Source organism: Epinephelus lanceolatus, chromosome 5 (assembly GCF_041903045.1).
Source record: "Epinephelus lanceolatus isolate andai-2023 chromosome 5, ASM4190304v1, whole genome shotgun sequence".
Classification (NCBI taxonomy): domain Eukaryota; kingdom Metazoa; phylum Chordata; class Actinopteri; order Perciformes; family Serranidae; genus Epinephelus; species Epinephelus lanceolatus.
Genome location: NC_135738.1, coordinates 45,296,787 through 45,316,211, shown reverse-complemented (window position 1 = coordinate 45,316,211; position 19,425 = coordinate 45,296,787). Strand labels below are relative to the sequence as shown.

The following is a 19,425-nucleotide window of genomic DNA, read 5'->3' as shown; positions in this document are numbered from 1 at the left end:
TAGGCCTAATTTTCGCATGTTAAAATGTCTAACATTACAGCAGACATAGATATGTTTACATTAAAAGTAAAAAAAAATGCAGCTCATTTCAACATTCATGACAACTGTACAGGGGGGAATTTTTATATAATTCACCCGTTTTGCCATTTGGTATCTAGGTATTATTAAAGTCTATGATGTCAACACCCAACTTGGCTTCAAGAGACTCTTACAGTTCAACCCCCAGAGACCAGTGCAACAGTGTTCGATACATTGGTAGGTTGAATTCTGATAGCTGTGTTATATTTGCAAATAGAATGTCATTTAAATGAGTTGTTTGTAAGATTTAGGGGGATTTAGTGGGTTCTAGTGGTGAGGACTGCAGATTGCAACAAGCTGAGGGCAAAAAAAACTGAGGGGTGAACTACAGTGGAGACACAAATGGCCCTATCTAGAGCCAGTGTTTGGTTTGTCTGTTCTTGGCTGCTGTAGAAACAGGGTGGTGTAACATGGCCATCTCCATAGACCAGGCTACCGGAAAATGCACTGGGCTTTGAAGACAATTTTCATAAAGGCCAAACAGTGGAATTACAACTTCCAAGTCTGTCACGTGATGCCTTGCGGCCCCAAAGATTTTTTCCAATTAACTTACATTGTGAAAGAGACATCTGTAAATCAGTGGACAATTTTTGGGGGCATCACAAACCCACAAACTGACTTGATTCACTATCAGGATGCATTTGGTCTGATAATATTTGGAAAGTCTAAAGAAGCTGCAAAATTAATTCGTTTCATTCATATTCAAGTTAGTGGACCACTAAACTGGAAGTACTGGTTTGGAGACCTCAGAATTGCACCTCTGCTTTTTGCAGATGATGTCGTTCTGTTGGCTTTATCACACCGTGACCTCCAGCAGGCACTGGGGCAGTAAAGCGGTCGGGATGAGAGTCAGCACCTCCAAATCTAAGGTAATGGATCTCTGCCAGAAAACACTGGATTGCTCCCTCTGGGTTGGAAGAAAATTACTGCCTCAAGAGATGGAGTTCAAGTTTCTTGAGGTCTTGCTCATGAATTAGGGTAGAATACAATGTGAGATGGATTAACGGTTTGATGTGGCGTCTGCATTGATTTGGGCACTGCGCGGAACCATTGTGGTGAAAAGGGACCTGAGCCAGAAGGCGAAGCTTTTGAATTACTGGTCCATCTACATCCCAACCCTCACCTATGGTCATGAGCTCTGGGTAATGACCGAAAGAATGAGATCTCAGATACAAGCAGCCATATTGAGTTTCCTCCATAGGGAGGCTAGGCTCAGTCTTAGAGATAGGGTGAGGAACCTGAACATCCGGAGGGAGCTTGGAGTAGAGCCGGTGCTACTTTGCGTCGAAAGAGGTCAATTGAGGTAATTCGGGCATCTGATCAGAATGCCTCTTGGGCGCCTCCTGTGAGAGGTGTTCCAGGCATGTCCCACTGGTAGGAGGCCCAGGGGCAGACCTAGAACATACTGGAGGGATTACATAGCACATCTGGCCTGGGAACACCTTGGGGTCACAACAACGCCACAAGCATTGCTGGTGGCAGGGACATCTGGGGTGCTTTGCCTGGCCTGCTGCCCCCATGACCAGGCCCTGGATAAATGGATGAAAATGGATGGATGATGGTTAAACAAGTAACCGGCTTGGCCAGTGGAAGTCTCCAGTGCGCCCGTTCTATGGGTCCATGCAGAAGCAGTGCTGATCATCCAGGTAATGTTATACGCAACAGTTGAGTTTTTTTTTGGCTTCATATGCCTCTCATAAATGTATAATAATAACTAGATACCAGACACCAGATTGCGCCTATTCATTCCAGTGGTATTCCACTGTATGCATCCTACTGAATATGTGCAGTAGTGATTCTCTCGCTTTCCCCACCATCAGGTTTCCACTCAGCTCACAGACTTTGCATTGTGATGACATCATGGATTTTTAAATTGCTTTTCACGGCTTGAGGAATGTTTTAAAATATAAAATCTCCATGGACCAAAAATTCAAAATAGAAAAATTCATATTGACCTTGTTTGCAGTTGGAGGCATTCTGCCAGCATTTTTATAGATGCCCTCATAATAGTGGTCTATGGGGAAAATGCTTTTTGGGCTGCAGGGTATTTTTGTTGCTACAATACAGTGAGTCGGCACTGGGGAAATTGGAAGCAAGGCTAAACAGTGTTCCTGGGGGCCTGGTACCACTGACAATCTTTCATAGGAATGAACAGGGCCCCACCTCCAACTCTGTATCAAAGTGTCTTTATACATCCATGCCATAGACAAGAACTCACTCCCCATGTAGATATAAATGGCTCATTCTAAGCTAGAAAAAAACATGATTCATATTTTACGGTGATTATAAACTACAGCAAACATACTTGTCAGACTTAATTTCCTACACACTGGACCTTTAAACAGAAACATGTTTGTAAGGTACATTACAGAGACTACCAGAAATACATTTTCTACTGAGTTGAGAGTGTCTGGAATAAATAATGGAAAAATGTGTAAACTCACATCCTCATCTTTCTCCAGCTCCAGCCCCATGTCTCTTAGTTTTCCCTCAAACTCCTCCCTCCTGAACATTTTGTGATCCTCTTGACCATTGAGGGTCTCTCCGGTACAGCCCAGCTCCACATCGGCCACCGGTGACGACGGCAGGGATGATGAGTCTCTCGCCTTTTGTGTTTGGTGATGTCGGAGATTTTCATCACGGCTATGGGGATCACGGCTGTGGGGAGCACGGCGTAGGCTGCGGGCGACAGCATTTTCAGTGAGCAAGTGCGTTGACTGTCGGCTGGAGCGGCCACTGGACGGCTTCTTTACAGGGTAGGTGAGGACGTAGTCGACACGCCGCTGACCATCCTGGAAGTAGAGTCCGTGCTGGCAGTGGGTGTTTTCCTCTGGGGTTAGAGCCTTCAGAAGCTGACGGCATGCACATGAAGACAGAGAGGGAAGAAAGAGGCATTCGTGTTTGTTTGTCAAAATATTAAAACGTGTTCTAACAAAGTAAGGCAAAAGTATGGCAAAAGCAATTGTCATGACAAAATGATTTACAATACATGTTATTATCAGAGTAACATCTCTCTCATTCTATTTATATTATTATATTTATATTATATTTTGTATATTTTTGTATTATTTTGACTTTAGTAAAGCTGACAGTAGAGAGATGGGGAATAACATCCAACAATGGTGTCCAGCTCTCAAACCAGGGATGTTTTCATTCACTATATTAGGCGGCTTAATGAGTTAGTTCATAGCTTTTAACCAACACATTCTCATCCCAAATTGTCAAATATTGCTACTTAGCCAGTGGACTTTCACATCTAAATATGATGCGCTAGGTATCCTCCTGTGTTGTTGATGTTCAGAGACGCAATGTGATTTACCACTGTCAATTGCATTGCGTCTTTTCAAAATACACTTCCATTTTCACAGGACATGTACAGTTTGTGCTTGTTAGATACTTACAGTATTTTTCAAAATAAACTTACATTGGTAAAAACCCCTCATATTTAGCTAAATATATTTCCTTATGTAAGGTTTGGCTCAACATTCACAAGCAAGCAGAAGGCTCTCAAGTGAAAGTCCAGGGTCTGCTGGACCCATCCAGCGGCGCTTCAAACTGACACCACCTGGCAGCATAATATACAGCTGCAAAACGTTGTTACTAGCAGCGTTTCAAACTGATGCCTCTAGTGCCGTTATAAACTGACACCGCACATGGATGACGGTGCCTTAGAATTCACCTATAATGCCTATGCCATGGCCCACACTGCAGTCTCATTTTAGTCATTGAAAAAAGGCCATGCTGTTTTCTTTGACATAATTACAATCCTGTCATAACACATCAGTGTTGATCTTGGACAAATTTGTAAGCTTCTTAATTACAATGCCAATAAATTCCCACTTTAAACAATATCTACACATGGCAACTATGTTTTGGTTAAAGGTAGGATCTGGAGGATTTTCAGACAAAACAAAATATAGACATATACAAATGAAATCCTGCTTAATCATCACCTATGGGCTTCTACTCATGTGTGGTGGTGACTCTGCAGAGCTCCTGCCCTTTAACTGTATTTTGATGTTTTTGTGAGCTCGGACCGCTTCTGGGTGGAGATTTCCCCAGCCAATGAGAGAGCGCAGGTGCCGTGCCCAAGCGTGTCCGAGCGTGCACCAGCGCGAGCCTTGCCTGAACCTCTTCTGTGAAGCCTTCTTCCGAACCTCTGGGCTCCGTACAACCGGGAGAGTTGAGCCTGATAGGAGGGGCCAAATTTGAATGTGTGTTTACAAACAGCAACTGGAAAATCCTCCAGACCCTACCTTTAAGATGGTGAAGTGGTGATTAAATGATTTATAGCCTCTTCTGGGCAGCGGAAACAAGCTGTGGACACAATACCTTTTATCAACTATTATGAACTTTTGAGTTTATAACATAGCAAATCTGTCAGCAAACAGTTGTCTATTTAGACATCCAGCAGACACAGAGCAACACTGGCATTCCTTTGGAGTCATGTGGCCACTGTATGGATATATTCCATATCCATATTCACTTTCCAACTTGTTTCCCAGAAACCCCTAAGTAAAGTCTTCTAAAGGCTCCCCTTTTCTCACTAGCTATTTGCCAACTTTGTCTATTTGAAGCCTGACTGACGATCCTCATACTGTAGGTGGATGAAAACCAAACTTTGATCTGTCTATGCAGATTAATAAGCAAATTCAAATTATTCAGCGTGGTCTATATGAGCATCACCAAATCTCACCACATAAATAAATTTAGTTGTGGAAGGCCTATATATTCTATTTTATTATTATTCTTTTATTATTTTGTCACAATGTAATTTCCATATTGCTATGGTTTATGGGTGATTTTATTGAGTGAAGTCTGCACCCGAAGCTGGCTCTCTGGAAGTCTACTGAAAGTCCACTTGAGGCCCCTTGTGGACTTGATGAATTGTGGATTTTGACAGTCTGAGACTTCCTGAGAATGTGGAGGTTATGATTAAAATAGATTATGGACAAAATACGGGTCAACAGACAGAGCACATGATGTATATAAACAATGACGTTGCGAGAGAAAACATGACGCACCTGTCTGGACGGCATCTCACTCCGCTAACTTCTCATTACAGCAACATTAGCTGCTCTGTTTCAACAATGTTCAGTTGAAAAAAACATGCATGCAGGCTGAAATTCAAATTTGCTGTTCTGTCAGGAGATACGGTGACTTAACAGCATGAGTGAGTAAGAAAATAATAATGTTACATGTAATTTTTTAAGCTATAAGTAAAGGGAATAAAGTCCACTGGCCGCTAGGTTAATTTATGCAATGTAAACATTCTAAGCTAATAATGGGTGACTCACAAAAAAACAATTGTCCATGAACCTTGACAGTTATTACTGAGCTGAATTTGATACTTTTGTTAAAAGATGTTGTTATCCATGTTTTATGGCTGTTTGGAGAAGTTTGTCTTCAGGGTTTTAAGCCAGATAGACCTGAAGTTCAATGAAAAAGACGATGGTTTGGGTCAAAATTAAAGGATTTCTTCCAGAAAGGTCTCTCTGACAGAAAGCCCTAAAGGTTAATTTATCCCGTGTGCTGTTTTATGTGTCTTAGTGGAGTGAGTTTAAAGTAAACTTTACTGCACCTAACTAGTTACAATTATTTACTTTTTATTTGTTGTATTTTTTTGCCCTAAAGTAAAAAAGAAAGGGGTGGCAGCTTCTTCTGTAACAGATTGTGTTTAATGGCCATGTATTATCGTCTAATATCAATTGCAGGTGCCTATATCACATCATATCAAAGTTGTGTCGTGGCAGACTTTGTAATATTGTCAAATGTTGTATCTTAGTCTAGTAAATAAATATCGTATCATGATGAAACTGGTCATTTACACTCCTACTAGAGAGTCACATTCATCCACTTCACATACATTCACACAAACTCTGTTTAAACACACAGCCAATCGGGCAATTTGGGGCTCATTACCCTTGATGTGCCCATTAAGTTTGCAAGTCTGTGAGTGAAGTGAACTTCAGACATTTGGATTTAGTTTTAGTTTCAGTCTTGTTTCTGCTTGTGTGAAAGCACCTGTATGACTTCTGAATTTCTGACACATTTCAGGAATCTGAGAGACCTGGTGAATAAAAGTGATGATTTCAGGAGCCTGGGGGAAGTTGGGTGTCATAGTAGGGGGCAGCTGTTGTGCCTACTGTGGCACTTCCTAGTAAATTCTATATGAGACATAAATAGTGTGTGAATTATGAGCTGTGTCGTGACCTGAGCGTAGAGTATTTCTCCTTATCTGGTCTACTTATAACGTCTGGCTACAGATCTGAGGGAAGGTGTCTACAGATCAAACTACACAGTGAGCACACACCAATATTTAAAGGGGAGCTCCACCCATTTTACACTTGAAGATCAGTTTCCTCGCCATGGGCAAGATACCAAAAGTTGGTTCCATGTTGCATCCAGTTTGAGGTTTTAAAATACCTGGATTACCTAAACTCTGACCCTAACAAATCTCTTACTGAACCTTCAAAGAGGATTGCAGATAACATTCTCACAGCAGCTTATTATTTTTATGGCGCACTCAGAGCCAGTTAAAATTACAAACACCGCTGTCAGCTGTAGATAATTAATGTTAATTCCATAACAGCTAAAATGAAATGTTGCTGTTGTCTGGTTAATGTGCTCTGCAGCCAGTGTGATTCTTGCACTCAGCCCAAAGTAAGTTGTGAGTAGGGCATTAACGACTTTGATTTTTTTCAGGTCGACTTATCTGTCAATAAAGTCGAAGTCGAGTCGACAAGTCATTTGATGACATCATCACAGTGACACGGCGGAAGAAAGTGAAGTATCTCCACGCGGACTCAAAGCGGACGTCCGCAAGCCCTGTGCAGGCAGAGCTCAGATTTTATGACCGCACAGACTCCGCTCACGGACATTTTTACAGGAAACTACAACGCGGAAGTGCGCTCGACTATGAAAGCCCAAATGACTGCGGACATTCCTCGTGGAGTCTGCTCCGCTTATAGTACGCCCAAGCATGGACCGCGGAACGCATCTGAACAAGGGGGGGGGCCATAATTTCAAGTCACGCGGAGGGGGTGGGGGGGCATATGCATTGAAACAGACAATATTACTGATGTATTAAATAACGTTGTGGAGCACTTTTTTTATTCCGACGCCACACAGTCACATCTACAGTACACGCATGAACACAAACACATGCTTGCTCAGATTAACCCCTCTGATCCCACTCTAACATTCACACACAACAGGCCAAGCCTATTTACACATAAACACATAGATGCAACTATAGCAAACAACAAAGTACATCCAGTCCACAACCACAACCAAAACTCATCTTGCTGCCTTGAATCTAAATCAACATCATATTCATTATCATCACAAGTCAGCACTCATATCAGACTGATGTGCAGAGCCGCGCACATACACACACACACACACACACACACACACACACACACACAACAACAAAACAAACAAGCGCAGCTGCAGTTACTGAAAAGTAACCAGAACGCTGAATTTCTGACCATTACCGCCTGCAACCGCAATGTGTATGTCAACTCCCGCCCGCTCCCGCAAAACTCTGAGAACTTATGCCCGCACAATAACAGAGATGCATTGATTTTATGTCTTCTCCCGTCCCGCAGGAGAAAACACGTCATTTTATAGGCTATTAATAAAGAGATTCATGGGGTTGTTTGTTTCGTTTCCCTGGTCTGCATGTCTTTTGACGCACTGGTCAGGAATAGCGCTCCTATTTCGTTGTTTTCATTTAGTTTTTAATGAAATCAAGGCTGTTTCATATTCTATTCTCCTCCTCTGTATTTTATTTATTTTTCTACCTTTATATAATCACGCAGTGATTGAGGTTAAGGCAAGCCCAGCGCCAGGATGAAGTTACTGAGGGGGCGGTTAAAAATTACAAGGGGGCAAATCTTTATTATGCAACATAGGTTCACACAGTGAATTATAAAGAGCGCGCAGACGTGCGAAATAGTCGCACGTAATGACAGCTCGTCGCCGGTGAAACACAATAAACTGCACGTATTCTTTCATGTTTGTCTCATGACAGATGGAGCTCACAGACAGACAGAAAGACAGACAGACAGACAGGTTCAGGGCATATTCGTCCATTTATGAATAAATATGGAGTAGAAACGCTCATGCATGTGCACCAAGTTCCTGTGTTGACATCCTGTCACTGGGCTACATCTTCTTCTTCTTCTTTTTCTTCATCTTCTACTGTTTAATGGGGACCCGCGGGACCCAATCCCAATGCAGCCCTCTAAGTCAGAGTACAAAAGTTACCCGGGCCATGGCCCCCCTGGCCCCCCTGGCCCCCCCGGTTCCGCGGTCTATGCGCCCAAGTATGTTCACTTCAAGGATAAAGTATCAGCGTAAGCCAATCAGAGGCAGCATTTGCATTCCGTACACAAGCACAGAGAGAGAGAGAGAGAGAGAGAGAGAGAGAGGGGGGAAAAAACACACGACTTGTCGACTCCTCCCGGGGGGGGGTCGACTTGTGCCACTGACGTCGACACGTCGACAAATCGACTTTTCTGTTAATGCCCTAGTTGTGAGAGAAAAGAAAAATCAGACTGTGGACTGTTGTGGTGCTCAGCAAAACCAACAGAGTGGTTTTCCTCTAAAGAAATGATTTAGCTGATTGAATTGTTCTTCAATTATCCTGGATGCTTTTGTCATTATTAAGATTTCATATATGCTGCAGCTCATCTCATTTTCACGTTGGAGCTACAGGTGGTGAGTATGAAAAGGCTGCACTGTTTCTGACTTGGGGTGGCACGGTGGTGTCTCACAGCAAAAGGGCTCCTGGTTCAATCCCAGGAGGGAGCCCTTCTGAGCAGAGTTTGCATGTTCTCCCCATGTCAGCATGGGTTTTCTCCAGGTACTCCAGCTTCCACCCAAAGTCCAAAGACATGCAGGTTGGGGATGTTGGCGTGATTGGTTGTCTGTCTCTATGTGTCAGCCCTGCAATAGTCTGGCGACCTGTCCAGGGTGTACCCCGCCTCTCACTCAATGTCAGCTGGGACTTCTTTGGCACTTCCATGCTGTTTTTTAGTGAGACATAGCTGTGTTTCCAGCATCTTTTAAGTCTTCAAACACCGGTGTTTTTTTAGCAACCCATCACTTTGTTTCCACCGGGGATAGTGTCACGTAAAGCAGTTGTTATTTAGTGAGACATCATTGCATTTCCAGCTGGGGTATTGCCACCAAAATGGGTATTTGAAGGCAAATCATTATTTTTCCTAACACTAACCAAGCAGTTTTTGTACCTAAACGCAATCACAGCAATGTCGAAATATAAAGTTTCAATGTATCAGCTACATACTAACATGCAAATGTAATTTATTCTTGGTTTGCAGATAAGTACAATGCCAACATCTATCCTGGTGATTGGGGTGTTCAATTTTGACCATTCTTTTTTAATCTGTCTGTTAATGGAAGTGCAATAATGAGTCGCTGAAATAATGGTCTCATCCTCACATCATGGCCATGAAAGTAGCTCTGGCACCTCAGGTACCATCAGTGGCTTTGGTAAATTCCAAGCCAGGCATACACTCAAACCTTTTGAACATAGCACTAAATATGCCTGATTATTGTTGTTGTTGTTGTTTTTAATTATTGTTTTATTGCCAATACAATACCCAAGTTTCAGTACTGGTACTAAAACTAATTTTTTACACCTTACATAATAAAGACAACATTTTCTACAAAACACTTTTTTTTTCATTTAAAAAAGGAAGCTAAATGTTAGATATCTAAACACAAGCAGTAACAATGTCATCAAATCTGTCTTGCCATATTTTCATTCAATTCTGATTGAGATCAAGTATCTGGGTAGGTGTATAATTAAGCAGTTGGGTGACAGGCCTGTGTTTCACGTTTGGAAGAGAAAATAGCGGTGTTATTTAAAATTAGCAACCAAAGAAAAATCTGTCAGCTGTCCGGCACGGTACAGGACACAAGAGGAAGACCAGGATCATGGAGACACTGTGCACACACCTGCAGCACTGGAGAACCTTCCACTGTACAGGCACCACAGTTGGGTATTTAGCAACTGAAACGATATGTTTATTCCGGTGTGCCAAAAATAGTGACTTGTATAATGCCATGCACCATCATCTAATGTCAAGTAAGTCCACAGACCATCTTACTATATAATGACGAAAACTCTGTCTGTGGGTGTGTCTGTGTGTCTGTTCCACATTTTTCCCCTCACTGACTTGGTCAATCCATGTGAAATTTGGCACAGTGGTAGAGGGTCATGGGAGGATGGGAATGAAACAATATTACATCAATTGGCCAAAGGGGGGCGCTATAGCAACCGATTGAAATTGCAAACTTTGAATGGGCATATCTCATGCCCTGTGAGTTGTAGAGACATGAAACTTTGTACAGAGATGCCTCTCCTCATGAGGAACACATTTGCCCATAAGAACCCATAACTTCCAGTTATATAGATTTTCCACCATTTTTAAATTTTTGAAAAACACTTAAAATCGATCTCTTCCTAGGAAGTTTGACCGATCTGCATGAAACTCTGTGAACATAATCTAGGGACCAATATCTAAAGTTCCCCCTTAGCAAAAGTTGGAAAACTTACTAAAACTGAGCTTCTATAAGGCAATGAATATTGCGGAGGGCATGGCTCATCACATAAAGGTGTATAACATCTCAAGGGTTTCACCGATCACCACGCAACTTTGTAGGCATATGACCACACATAATCTGAGGGGACCCCTCCATTATTGACCCGATCAAACAAAATGGGGGTGCTAGAGAGCTAATTTCCTATCTAGGTCTAACCGACATATCAATTTATACTAAACTTGGTAGATATGTAGAACAGGGCGTCTCAAGGTGACTGGAGAAATTTAACTCTAATTGGCAACTGGGTGGCGCTATAACAACATAAAAATGATTAAAAATGGCTAAAATGCGACCGATCGCTGTGGCTCCCCCTGTGGCCAAATGTTTTTGTTTTTCTAATTTTTGGTATGACTAAGTCATGGTATGGTATGCTGTACATAATCATGGAAACTGTCAGTGTGTCATTCTGTCAGTCAGTCAGTCATTCTACCAGTGAGCCCCACTTTTAAGTCAATACAACATATAAACACTTTAACTATCTGCCTTTCAACGTGCCACCTCAACTACTAATGTACAGTTTTAGCCCACTAACTATCCCACTATTGGCAATGGTACTACTGTACTTTCAATAAAGCAGTCGTACTATGAAATTCACAAAGCCTCTGCTCTGGGTTCAGTTGATTATTTAATCTGCAATTTCCTATGACCTGTATCCCAAACACACACTATGTGAAACTGTACGTGGGCAACTGTGCACTCAATGGGTATGGACTATTTTTTGTGTAACAGGAGAACAAGCCATTTTGGAAATGTGATGAAAAACTGACAAACCAAGCTCACCGCAAGGTCTGTTTTTCTTAACCCTTAAAGGAAACTTCGTCAAGCTCCAGGACAACTATCAAACAAATTTAGTTGTGAGACATTTGTCAGCTGCTGTTTCTGAGGTAAAGACATGGACAAAAAAAGTCTCAAAGTGCTCCTAAACAAAATTTATATTTCAGTGTCTACCATTTCATTAGAACTGGTCAACTCCATCTGCCAAAGCTGTTTTAACTTGCTAATATTTAGGAAATAAGTAACCCTGTAGGAACCCATTACGTACTCTTAGTTTGTTCATAGACAAAAGTTAAGATGAAGTCTGTGTGTACATTTCATGAAGGAGGCCCCATGTCCCTTCCTTCCTTGCTGTTCTAATCCAGCTCTTCTTTTATGAGCTTTCTCCTGCCCAGACCACCAGAGAAGAGTCATCCATCAGCTGCATTAAGCGTGGTGTGAGTTCTGTTGTCAGTAAACAGAATGAATTTTCCTCTGATTTTCCTTATGGACTGAGGTAGCAGTGATTCAGAATGAGACAGCATCAACACTGTCCAGGGAAACCTAAGACTTTAAGGTTCAATGGTATTCATTATGTCTTTAGTTTCTAACAAAGACTTTAGTCTTTTATCTCAGACATGTTAAGATGTTGCACACCTTGACATGTTTCGGTGGAAACTTCCACCTTCCTCAGAAGTGTCACGCCTCCCTAATATCAGCTGATTGACAGATCAGCTGATAAAGACGCGTCACAACCATCACCAAGTGACACTTCTGAGGAAGGCAGAAGCTTCCGTTTTTGTTTTTTTGTTTTGTTTTGTTTTGTTTTGTGTTATTGTGTTTTGGTTTGGGTTTTGTTTGTTTGTTTGGTTTTTTTTGGTTGCTCCATTCCATCAAATGAAAAATATCGAATGTCTTCTAGGAGTGTACATTTATGTGGCAAAACATCATGAGTGGGCTCATATGGAATCTGCGTCCACAGAACTCCATAGATTTTTGGCAGATTTTATGAATATAGTAGATGCTGCTTGTAAAAAAATGTTGTCTCCTCCACCTCCTTGTGCATGAATGCGATAATCATGTGTTGTATTCTGTTAGCATTAAAATCAAAGTTAGTGGTGTAGTGAGAAGCACTTACTTATTTACTGTTAGTAGATTGTTAATAGATTGGCAAATTAATTTTTGTTCTACCTGATCAAAATTGAACCTTCCATTTTACTGGTTATGTGCCCCACATTTTGTTGATTGACTTTTCCGACAAACGTTTCTTCTTTAAGTATTCATGATTAAATCAGATTTCTGATTCAAAGTTTCTATTAAAATCTGCTAAGCAGTTTGTTTAGCCTGCTTGAAGTAATTTTAGGTTTTGATGTATTGTATGAGGTTCAGTTTTGTTCAAAAACAATTGTTTTCACAAATTAATATTGTCTATCACATTGCAAGCAAAAATTATAGCTGCTGCGCAGCAATGGTCAGGGCCGGGCAATTTTAGGCAAAATTAGGCAATTCTGAGCAACACACACACACTAAAACAAAGCATATCACAACATAGAAGTTACATCATATAATTATGGCATGCCCTTCAAATCGTGGATGGGTGGCTGAAGTGATCAGACTCATAATATACAAAGGAAGGAAAAAATCAAGAACAAGAAAGTAAGAATAACATTAACTGCTAGCAATTATGAACAAACTGGCCTGATCTAGATTAAAGCTAAACATTATCCATGGTGACAAAGATGAAAACATTTTTTAAAATGTAAAAGTAACTATTGGATAGACTCTGCATATTGACTGATAGCTAAGCCAAATAAACAGGGAAAAGAGACAAGGGATAACAGGGAAAAGTGTTGATAAAGAGTATTTGTCTCTCCGTGAAACTGCCTGGATTACAATTATTTTAACCTTGGTAGTCTCTAATCCACGTAGCATGATGCCTGTGCGTAGGACTTTCACATTAGAATGTCCATTCTGCCTTAACTGAGGCTTGAACTCACAACTTCTGAGACTGAGGTCCATCTTCTATCTCACTGAGCTAACTGGCAAGTGACAGTTCCTGTGTGGCTTCACAAACTGACTAGGCCAAGCATCAGGGTGCCAGACAGTAGCCATCCATGCCATGGAAAAGCAAATTTCAAAGTGAAAGTTCCAAAGCTATAGCATATATGGTTGATTTGTTATGAATTTTCAAAGTTTTGAAATTTAGAGGCTTGCTGTAGCGCCACCATCAGGACTATTGTCTTGTGTTTCCAGTTGAGGACATCTGGCTTGGGACTGGACCTATATGAAAAGTTTGGGTAGATTTCTCAAATGGAAATGTTGCACGAGCTGAGGCTTGAACTCACAAACTTCAACACCAAGAACCATCCGCTATCTCACTGAGCTAATTGGCAAACAGAAATGACAGATGTAGCTTCACAAATTGACTAAGCCAGTCACCTGTGTGCAAGACAGCAGCTGTTAGTGTGTAAAGGCAGATTTCAAACAGCTGTCAAAAAAGACAAAAATCCGAAAATACACAGATTGCATCTAGACAGCATGGAGATGTCGATAATTTGTTTGTAACAATGATTTATTGGCTCCATAAGTGAAAAATTGATGTTTAAAATTCAAAATGCTGTAAAAAAAAAAAAAAAAACAGTTTTTGAGAAAAAATTCTGATATTTTCCAAACATCATCTACCATGACTCCAAAATTTTGTCATTTTTTTAATGAACATTGAAAATGTATTTAGCAAGAATTTGCATGTATATGTTTATAGTACCGTTTACAGTCAAACATTTTGATGCACTGTAGGCTCAATTTTCGATAAATCAAAAATCTGTGTGGATTGTTTGTGTAGTACAGTCTGAAGATGCTCTGTAGCTTGGTTTGGTGTCAATTGAGCAAAAATTGTGGGAGGAGATAGGTTTAATAAGTTTTACAGTTTTTGAAAAAAAAAGAGAGTGATGGACTTCATAATTTGCAATAGGTTTAAATGTACAAAAGTTTCTTCAGTATTGGGGCTACATTTTGGTGAACGTTGCAAATCTGTAACACATATGGTTGATTTGTTGTGAATTTTCAAAATTTTGAACTTTAGAGGCTTGCTGTAGCGCCACCATCAGGACTATTAGCTTGAGTTTACAGCTGAGGCAATCTGGCATGGGACTGGACCTTTGTGCAAAGTTTGGTGATTTTTCGTGCATGGGAAGTAGGATTTCCTCGGAAGAAGAAGAAGAAGAAGAAGAACATGCAGCAAAACAATAGGGTTCTGGCAGCTTAGGCTGCCCGGCCCCTAATAAAAACATTTTGCGGGTTCCGCAGATTTTCAATTTGAATAACTGCTGAAAACAATTTAAAAATCTGCAGATTCCACTTAGGCCTGATCATGAGTTTATTTTGACTGAGGTCAATGAGGTTTAAGAAATTGAAAACTTGGTGTACTTTATGTTCTATTGTAAAATGCAACAATTTTGTTAACTCTTAGTTTAAAGTAATCAACATATGTTGGAAGGTGGGATTTTTTTTTTTTAACTAATACACCCATTCTTGAGAATTAGGACAAATCATGTCCTACAAAAGAACAACAAAAACAAAAAAAAAAAAAAAAACTTAAAATTATAACTCATCAACATAATGAAACATTATTTTTTAAATGACAATAAATATGATTTCTAAAATATTTTGATCTGCTTTCATTTTTTTTAATTTTAAGCTTCACAACTTCAAACAATTAAAATAATATGTTAAAAGCCTCCAAACTCTAAAACTAACAGTACGTCCTGATAACATTGGTGTAAAAATGTACTCCTATAATCATCTTTGTTTTAAAATATATTTTTTTATGAAAATGGAGGCCCTTGAAACATGAATCCCAGATTTTTGTCAATTCTGTCAGATTTCTGCAAAAACAGGTTTCTGCAAGATAACAAGGGGTTAGGTTTTTCTGTAGGCCAGGGCGGAAGTTAGCGTCACATTGGTTCCCTCCTCAAAAAGCCTATCCAATTTTCTATTGGATTTTGGATCACTGCAGTAAATAAGCTCTGTGGCAACTAAACATTTATGATACTTACACATTTTGTTCAGAAAGATAACCTGAATATGTGAACATCACTTTTAGGATTATTGAAGCATAAATGCAATTGCCAACAGGAAAAAAGCTATAGGCTATAAACGATCTACACTATAGTTGCATGATTTAACATCTCTACCGCAGCTGTAAAGCCATGTTGGATGATGTTTGTAGTCTCATTTAGCCACTTGTTAGCAACTGCCTTTTTAAGAAACATGAAAGCTTCATATTTACTGATGTATTTCATATCATAGAACAAAGCGTAAAAGTTTATTAAGCTTCTGTTAAATACAGACCTTATTTCAGACATCAAACAAAAAACCCACTGACTTTGAAACAAGTGAACTGGGAGTGCTTAAATGCTCTCTTATATCCGAGTTTTGGGACTCATTCCTGGGGCTCCCTGTATCACAAGGACTTCTGTCTCACTTCCTGGTTTCCAAAATGGTGTGAATGCTGCTCAGGTACTGGTAAGTTCTCTGTTTGTTTGTTTGTTTGTTTGTGTGTGTGTTTGTTGTTGTTGTTGTTGTTGTTTTATATAAATTCATTTAATAATATTGCTATCAGGTGTGTCTCAATCATGACAGGTCAAAACTAAATAAGAATTATGGATTAAAAATTAGCATTTTGATTAGCATTAAGAGAATTCTTAGCAACAATAAAATAGACGACGAAATAGCTACTCACTGTGACTGCTGTAAAATTAATAAATATAAAACTTTTTGTCAACTCTGTCAGATCTTGTATGCTATATAAGAAAAAGTTCAATCATAGGCCAATTACAAGGTTTATTGGTCAAGGCTTTAATAACTGAAGAGTAAAAATCCATTCAGTGGCTCTGTCTTATCCCTCTTTCTACTCTATCACTGTTAGCCTGCTCTGTTTGTCTTGTGGAGACACTCACCTTAAACTTGCCATGGAAGATGACATCTTGTAGGAAATGTGGACCCTGTTGCTCAGACCCAGAGGTCTGGGAGAGTTCGACTCCCACTTCTGCGTCCTCTGTCATTGTCCAGTCCCAGCAGGTAGACAGCAGAGTTAAACTGATGTGGCCAAGAGATGTTTCTGAAGAGAATGGTCCGGTTTGTGCTTTTCGTCTGTCTCCGTCTGTGTCTCCTGTTTGAAATGTTATGTGATAGCATCTGGTGTTCACGGCCCCTCTCCTACCTCTCCTCTTATTTTCTTGTGACTTACCACTATTCTGTTGCTTTGCTCATTTCCCTTTAAAGCTCTGTGTGGAGCTCTGTTTCTGTCTCAGTGTGGAGTGGCTGGAGTGAGCCTGCAGCCTTGTTACTTGAGAAGCCGTCTGTGAGCCAAGATCTAAACTTAGACAACGATAAAACTCTGATGAACACAAGGTGCCCTCCCTCACTCTATCAGTCACTACTCAACTGTAATCACCACAAGATCAGCCACCCCAATGTACACCCGACGTCTCTCTGGTTCTCTGTCTGCCAGTGGCGACTAATCACTGCAAATGTGATGAATTACATGTGAGAGAAACAACAACATGGCTCACATACTGAAAACATTCCCAAACAACACCCTCATAAGTCAATGCAGGCTTGTGTGTGTGTGTGTGTGTGTGTGTGTGTGTGTGTGTGCGCGCGCGCTACATGATATCAGGCTGCAGACTGAATTAATTAATGCTCAGCTCTGATGACCCTCAGTGACAGACAGCAGCAGTGGCAGTAGTAGAAAACACAGATGAGGACTGTACCCTCTACTGTAGTCGACAACCTGTAGAACACATCACAGTGTGACAGACAAAGAGACAAGGCAAGGCTATTTCCACTGGACCACTACCAATTACTGTGCCCCAGTGTTCACCAGACCAGTGACACACAGCTCTTTTCTCAACTCCACTATCTTCACACTCTGACAGGTGAAGTGATTACAGTTGATCATCTCGTTACAGTCCAATGTTCTGGTGGGAAGCCTTGGGTTCTGGCATTCATGTGGATGCCACTTGACTCCATCCACCAACACAGCATTGCAGACCAAGCGGGAGCAGGACAATGCACCATTAAACATTCAAAAACTCAACAACTCAACACTCAAAAACTGCTCAGGAGTGAGAATGAGGAACGTGACAACGAGCTCAAGGCTCCAAATTCCCTAGATCCCAATCTGATCGAGGAATCATGGGACATTCCAGTACCCCAGAGTTAACCCTGATCCATGGTGCGGCCTCCTTGGATCAGACTTGGCTCTGACTCTTTGAGTCATGGACACAGGACCTATGGGGGTGTTCTGTGGTGTCTGGCACTGGAGCGTTGGCTGAGAATCCTTTGAGTCCTGTGGGATTTGAGGTGTGGTACCAGCACTGGACTCAAGAACAAGGCCCAGGTTGAGTTCTAGCACTGCTAGAATGTTTTCTTTATTTTTCATGGCAGTAGATAAAATCCTAGCTGAATGTAATGTTCTAAAACTAAGCCCACTGCAACTTCTCTTCTTCCACCACTACAACAACACTGCTGCAGTCTGCTTTTACCCCCAAATTTCACCAGATGCGTGTGGGTGGTGTCTGCGCTCCAGAACGGCAGCGGAGCCAATAACTTTCAATTGTAGTCAATGTGTGTGTTTCCACCGGCTGTGACTGTGCTGCGTTCCGGCTCCGTCACAGGAGCTCCGGAGCCCTCCGCAACAGATACGCAGGACTTCTATTTTTGCCAGACGCCGGAGCACAACGCAGCAATTCAGCACAGAGCAGACCAGGAAGTTGTGCACAGAAACAAAATAAAACATATGGTTAATTTTTAAAATAAATTACACAGTGTTGATGGCGGATCATATTTCCCTGCACTACACCTTGAAAACTACATAATGGGCAGAGGCAGGCCTGAAGTCAACAGGTCAGAGGTTTTCAGACGTCATTTCACCCCGTTGACACCATGGACGAGGAGATGTTAATCATGGAGGTGCACCAAGATGTCTTCCTACTACTCCTCTGGTTTTGTGGTTCTGCTTGTAGAAACTACATCTTGTTATATCGCATGATTATGTGTGAATTCGCGAGATCTTGTGGGTCCTCGTGACTCCCGCTGTCCAGTGGAGCTGCACCGCTCCGCACAGCAAACACAGCGGATAACTACCGCAGCCGTTCCGCAACAGACACACATCTAGTGGAATTCCGCTGTTAGGATTCTCTTTTTATAGGTGTAGGATTTAGTGGCACCTAGTGGTGAGGTTGAAACATTGCAAGGAACTGAAATGTGTCAAGCATGTAGGAGAACTATGGTGGCCAACATGGAAACGAGGATGTCTCTATCTAGAGCCAAACATAAAGCTTTTGAGTACACTTGACACAAAATAAATGTGTCACATGACCCTTGTCTGACAGGAAACTTATGTCAGTTTAATGTAACTTTTTTGTTGTTGGAGCATTTAATTCTATGTCATATGAACATGAAAACATTGAGTACAAGTTTTACAAAAAAAAAAAGAAAAATCATTAAACTGAAGAAAATAAATGAATACTGTAGCAAGATTAAGTTTTTCAATTGCAGGAACAGGGCAAAGAGATTAATTCTGAACCAAGAAATGCTCTTTATTTTACCTAAACGCAACTTAATGTATACGCAAGTACTTTTTACCATATTAACTGTAACCCATTAGAACCATTGTGAAATACACAAACATTAATCATTGTGTGATGGGTAATGTGCATGATTTAGAAGACATTTAAACGCTGTTTTCTTTGGCTAATGGCCTTAAACACATCGTCTCATGGCATGCTAGGAAATTCCAACCATTTAGCCCCAACACACCACAATATGTTAAGTGTACAGTGATGGTGTTGTTAATTGGCCGTAAACTAATTAGGCAAAATCAGCTTTATAAATTTTAGTCATATTAACTCAAAACTCAAAAATTGTTGACTTAAAGGGCCAGTGTGTAAA

The 19,425-nt window shown here is 40.8% G+C and overlaps 1 protein-coding gene across 2 annotated transcripts in view; it reads right to left on the bottom strand.

Annotated features, from left to right (window-relative positions):
- The window catches only part of ano1b (anoctamin 1, calcium activated chloride channel b), a 137,138-nt gene extending 120,210 nt beyond the window's left edge, over positions 1 to 16,928 (bottom strand). Inside the window, exons 1-2 of one of the 2 annotated variants that reach the window (XM_033635304.2) lie at positions 16,428 to 16,928; positions 2,523 to 2,930 (exon numbers count right to left, since the gene is read on the bottom strand). In XM_033635304.2, coding sequence (XP_033491195.1) covers positions 2,523 to 2,930; positions 16,428 to 16,532 — 513 coding nt within the window. In that variant the 5' untranslated portion in view covers positions 16,533 to 16,928. The remainder of the gene's footprint in view (positions 1 to 2,522; positions 2,931 to 16,427) is intronic. The other variant, XM_033635305.2, reaches the window with a different exon arrangement.
- Between the last annotated feature and the right edge of the window lie 2,497 nt (positions 16,929 to 19,425).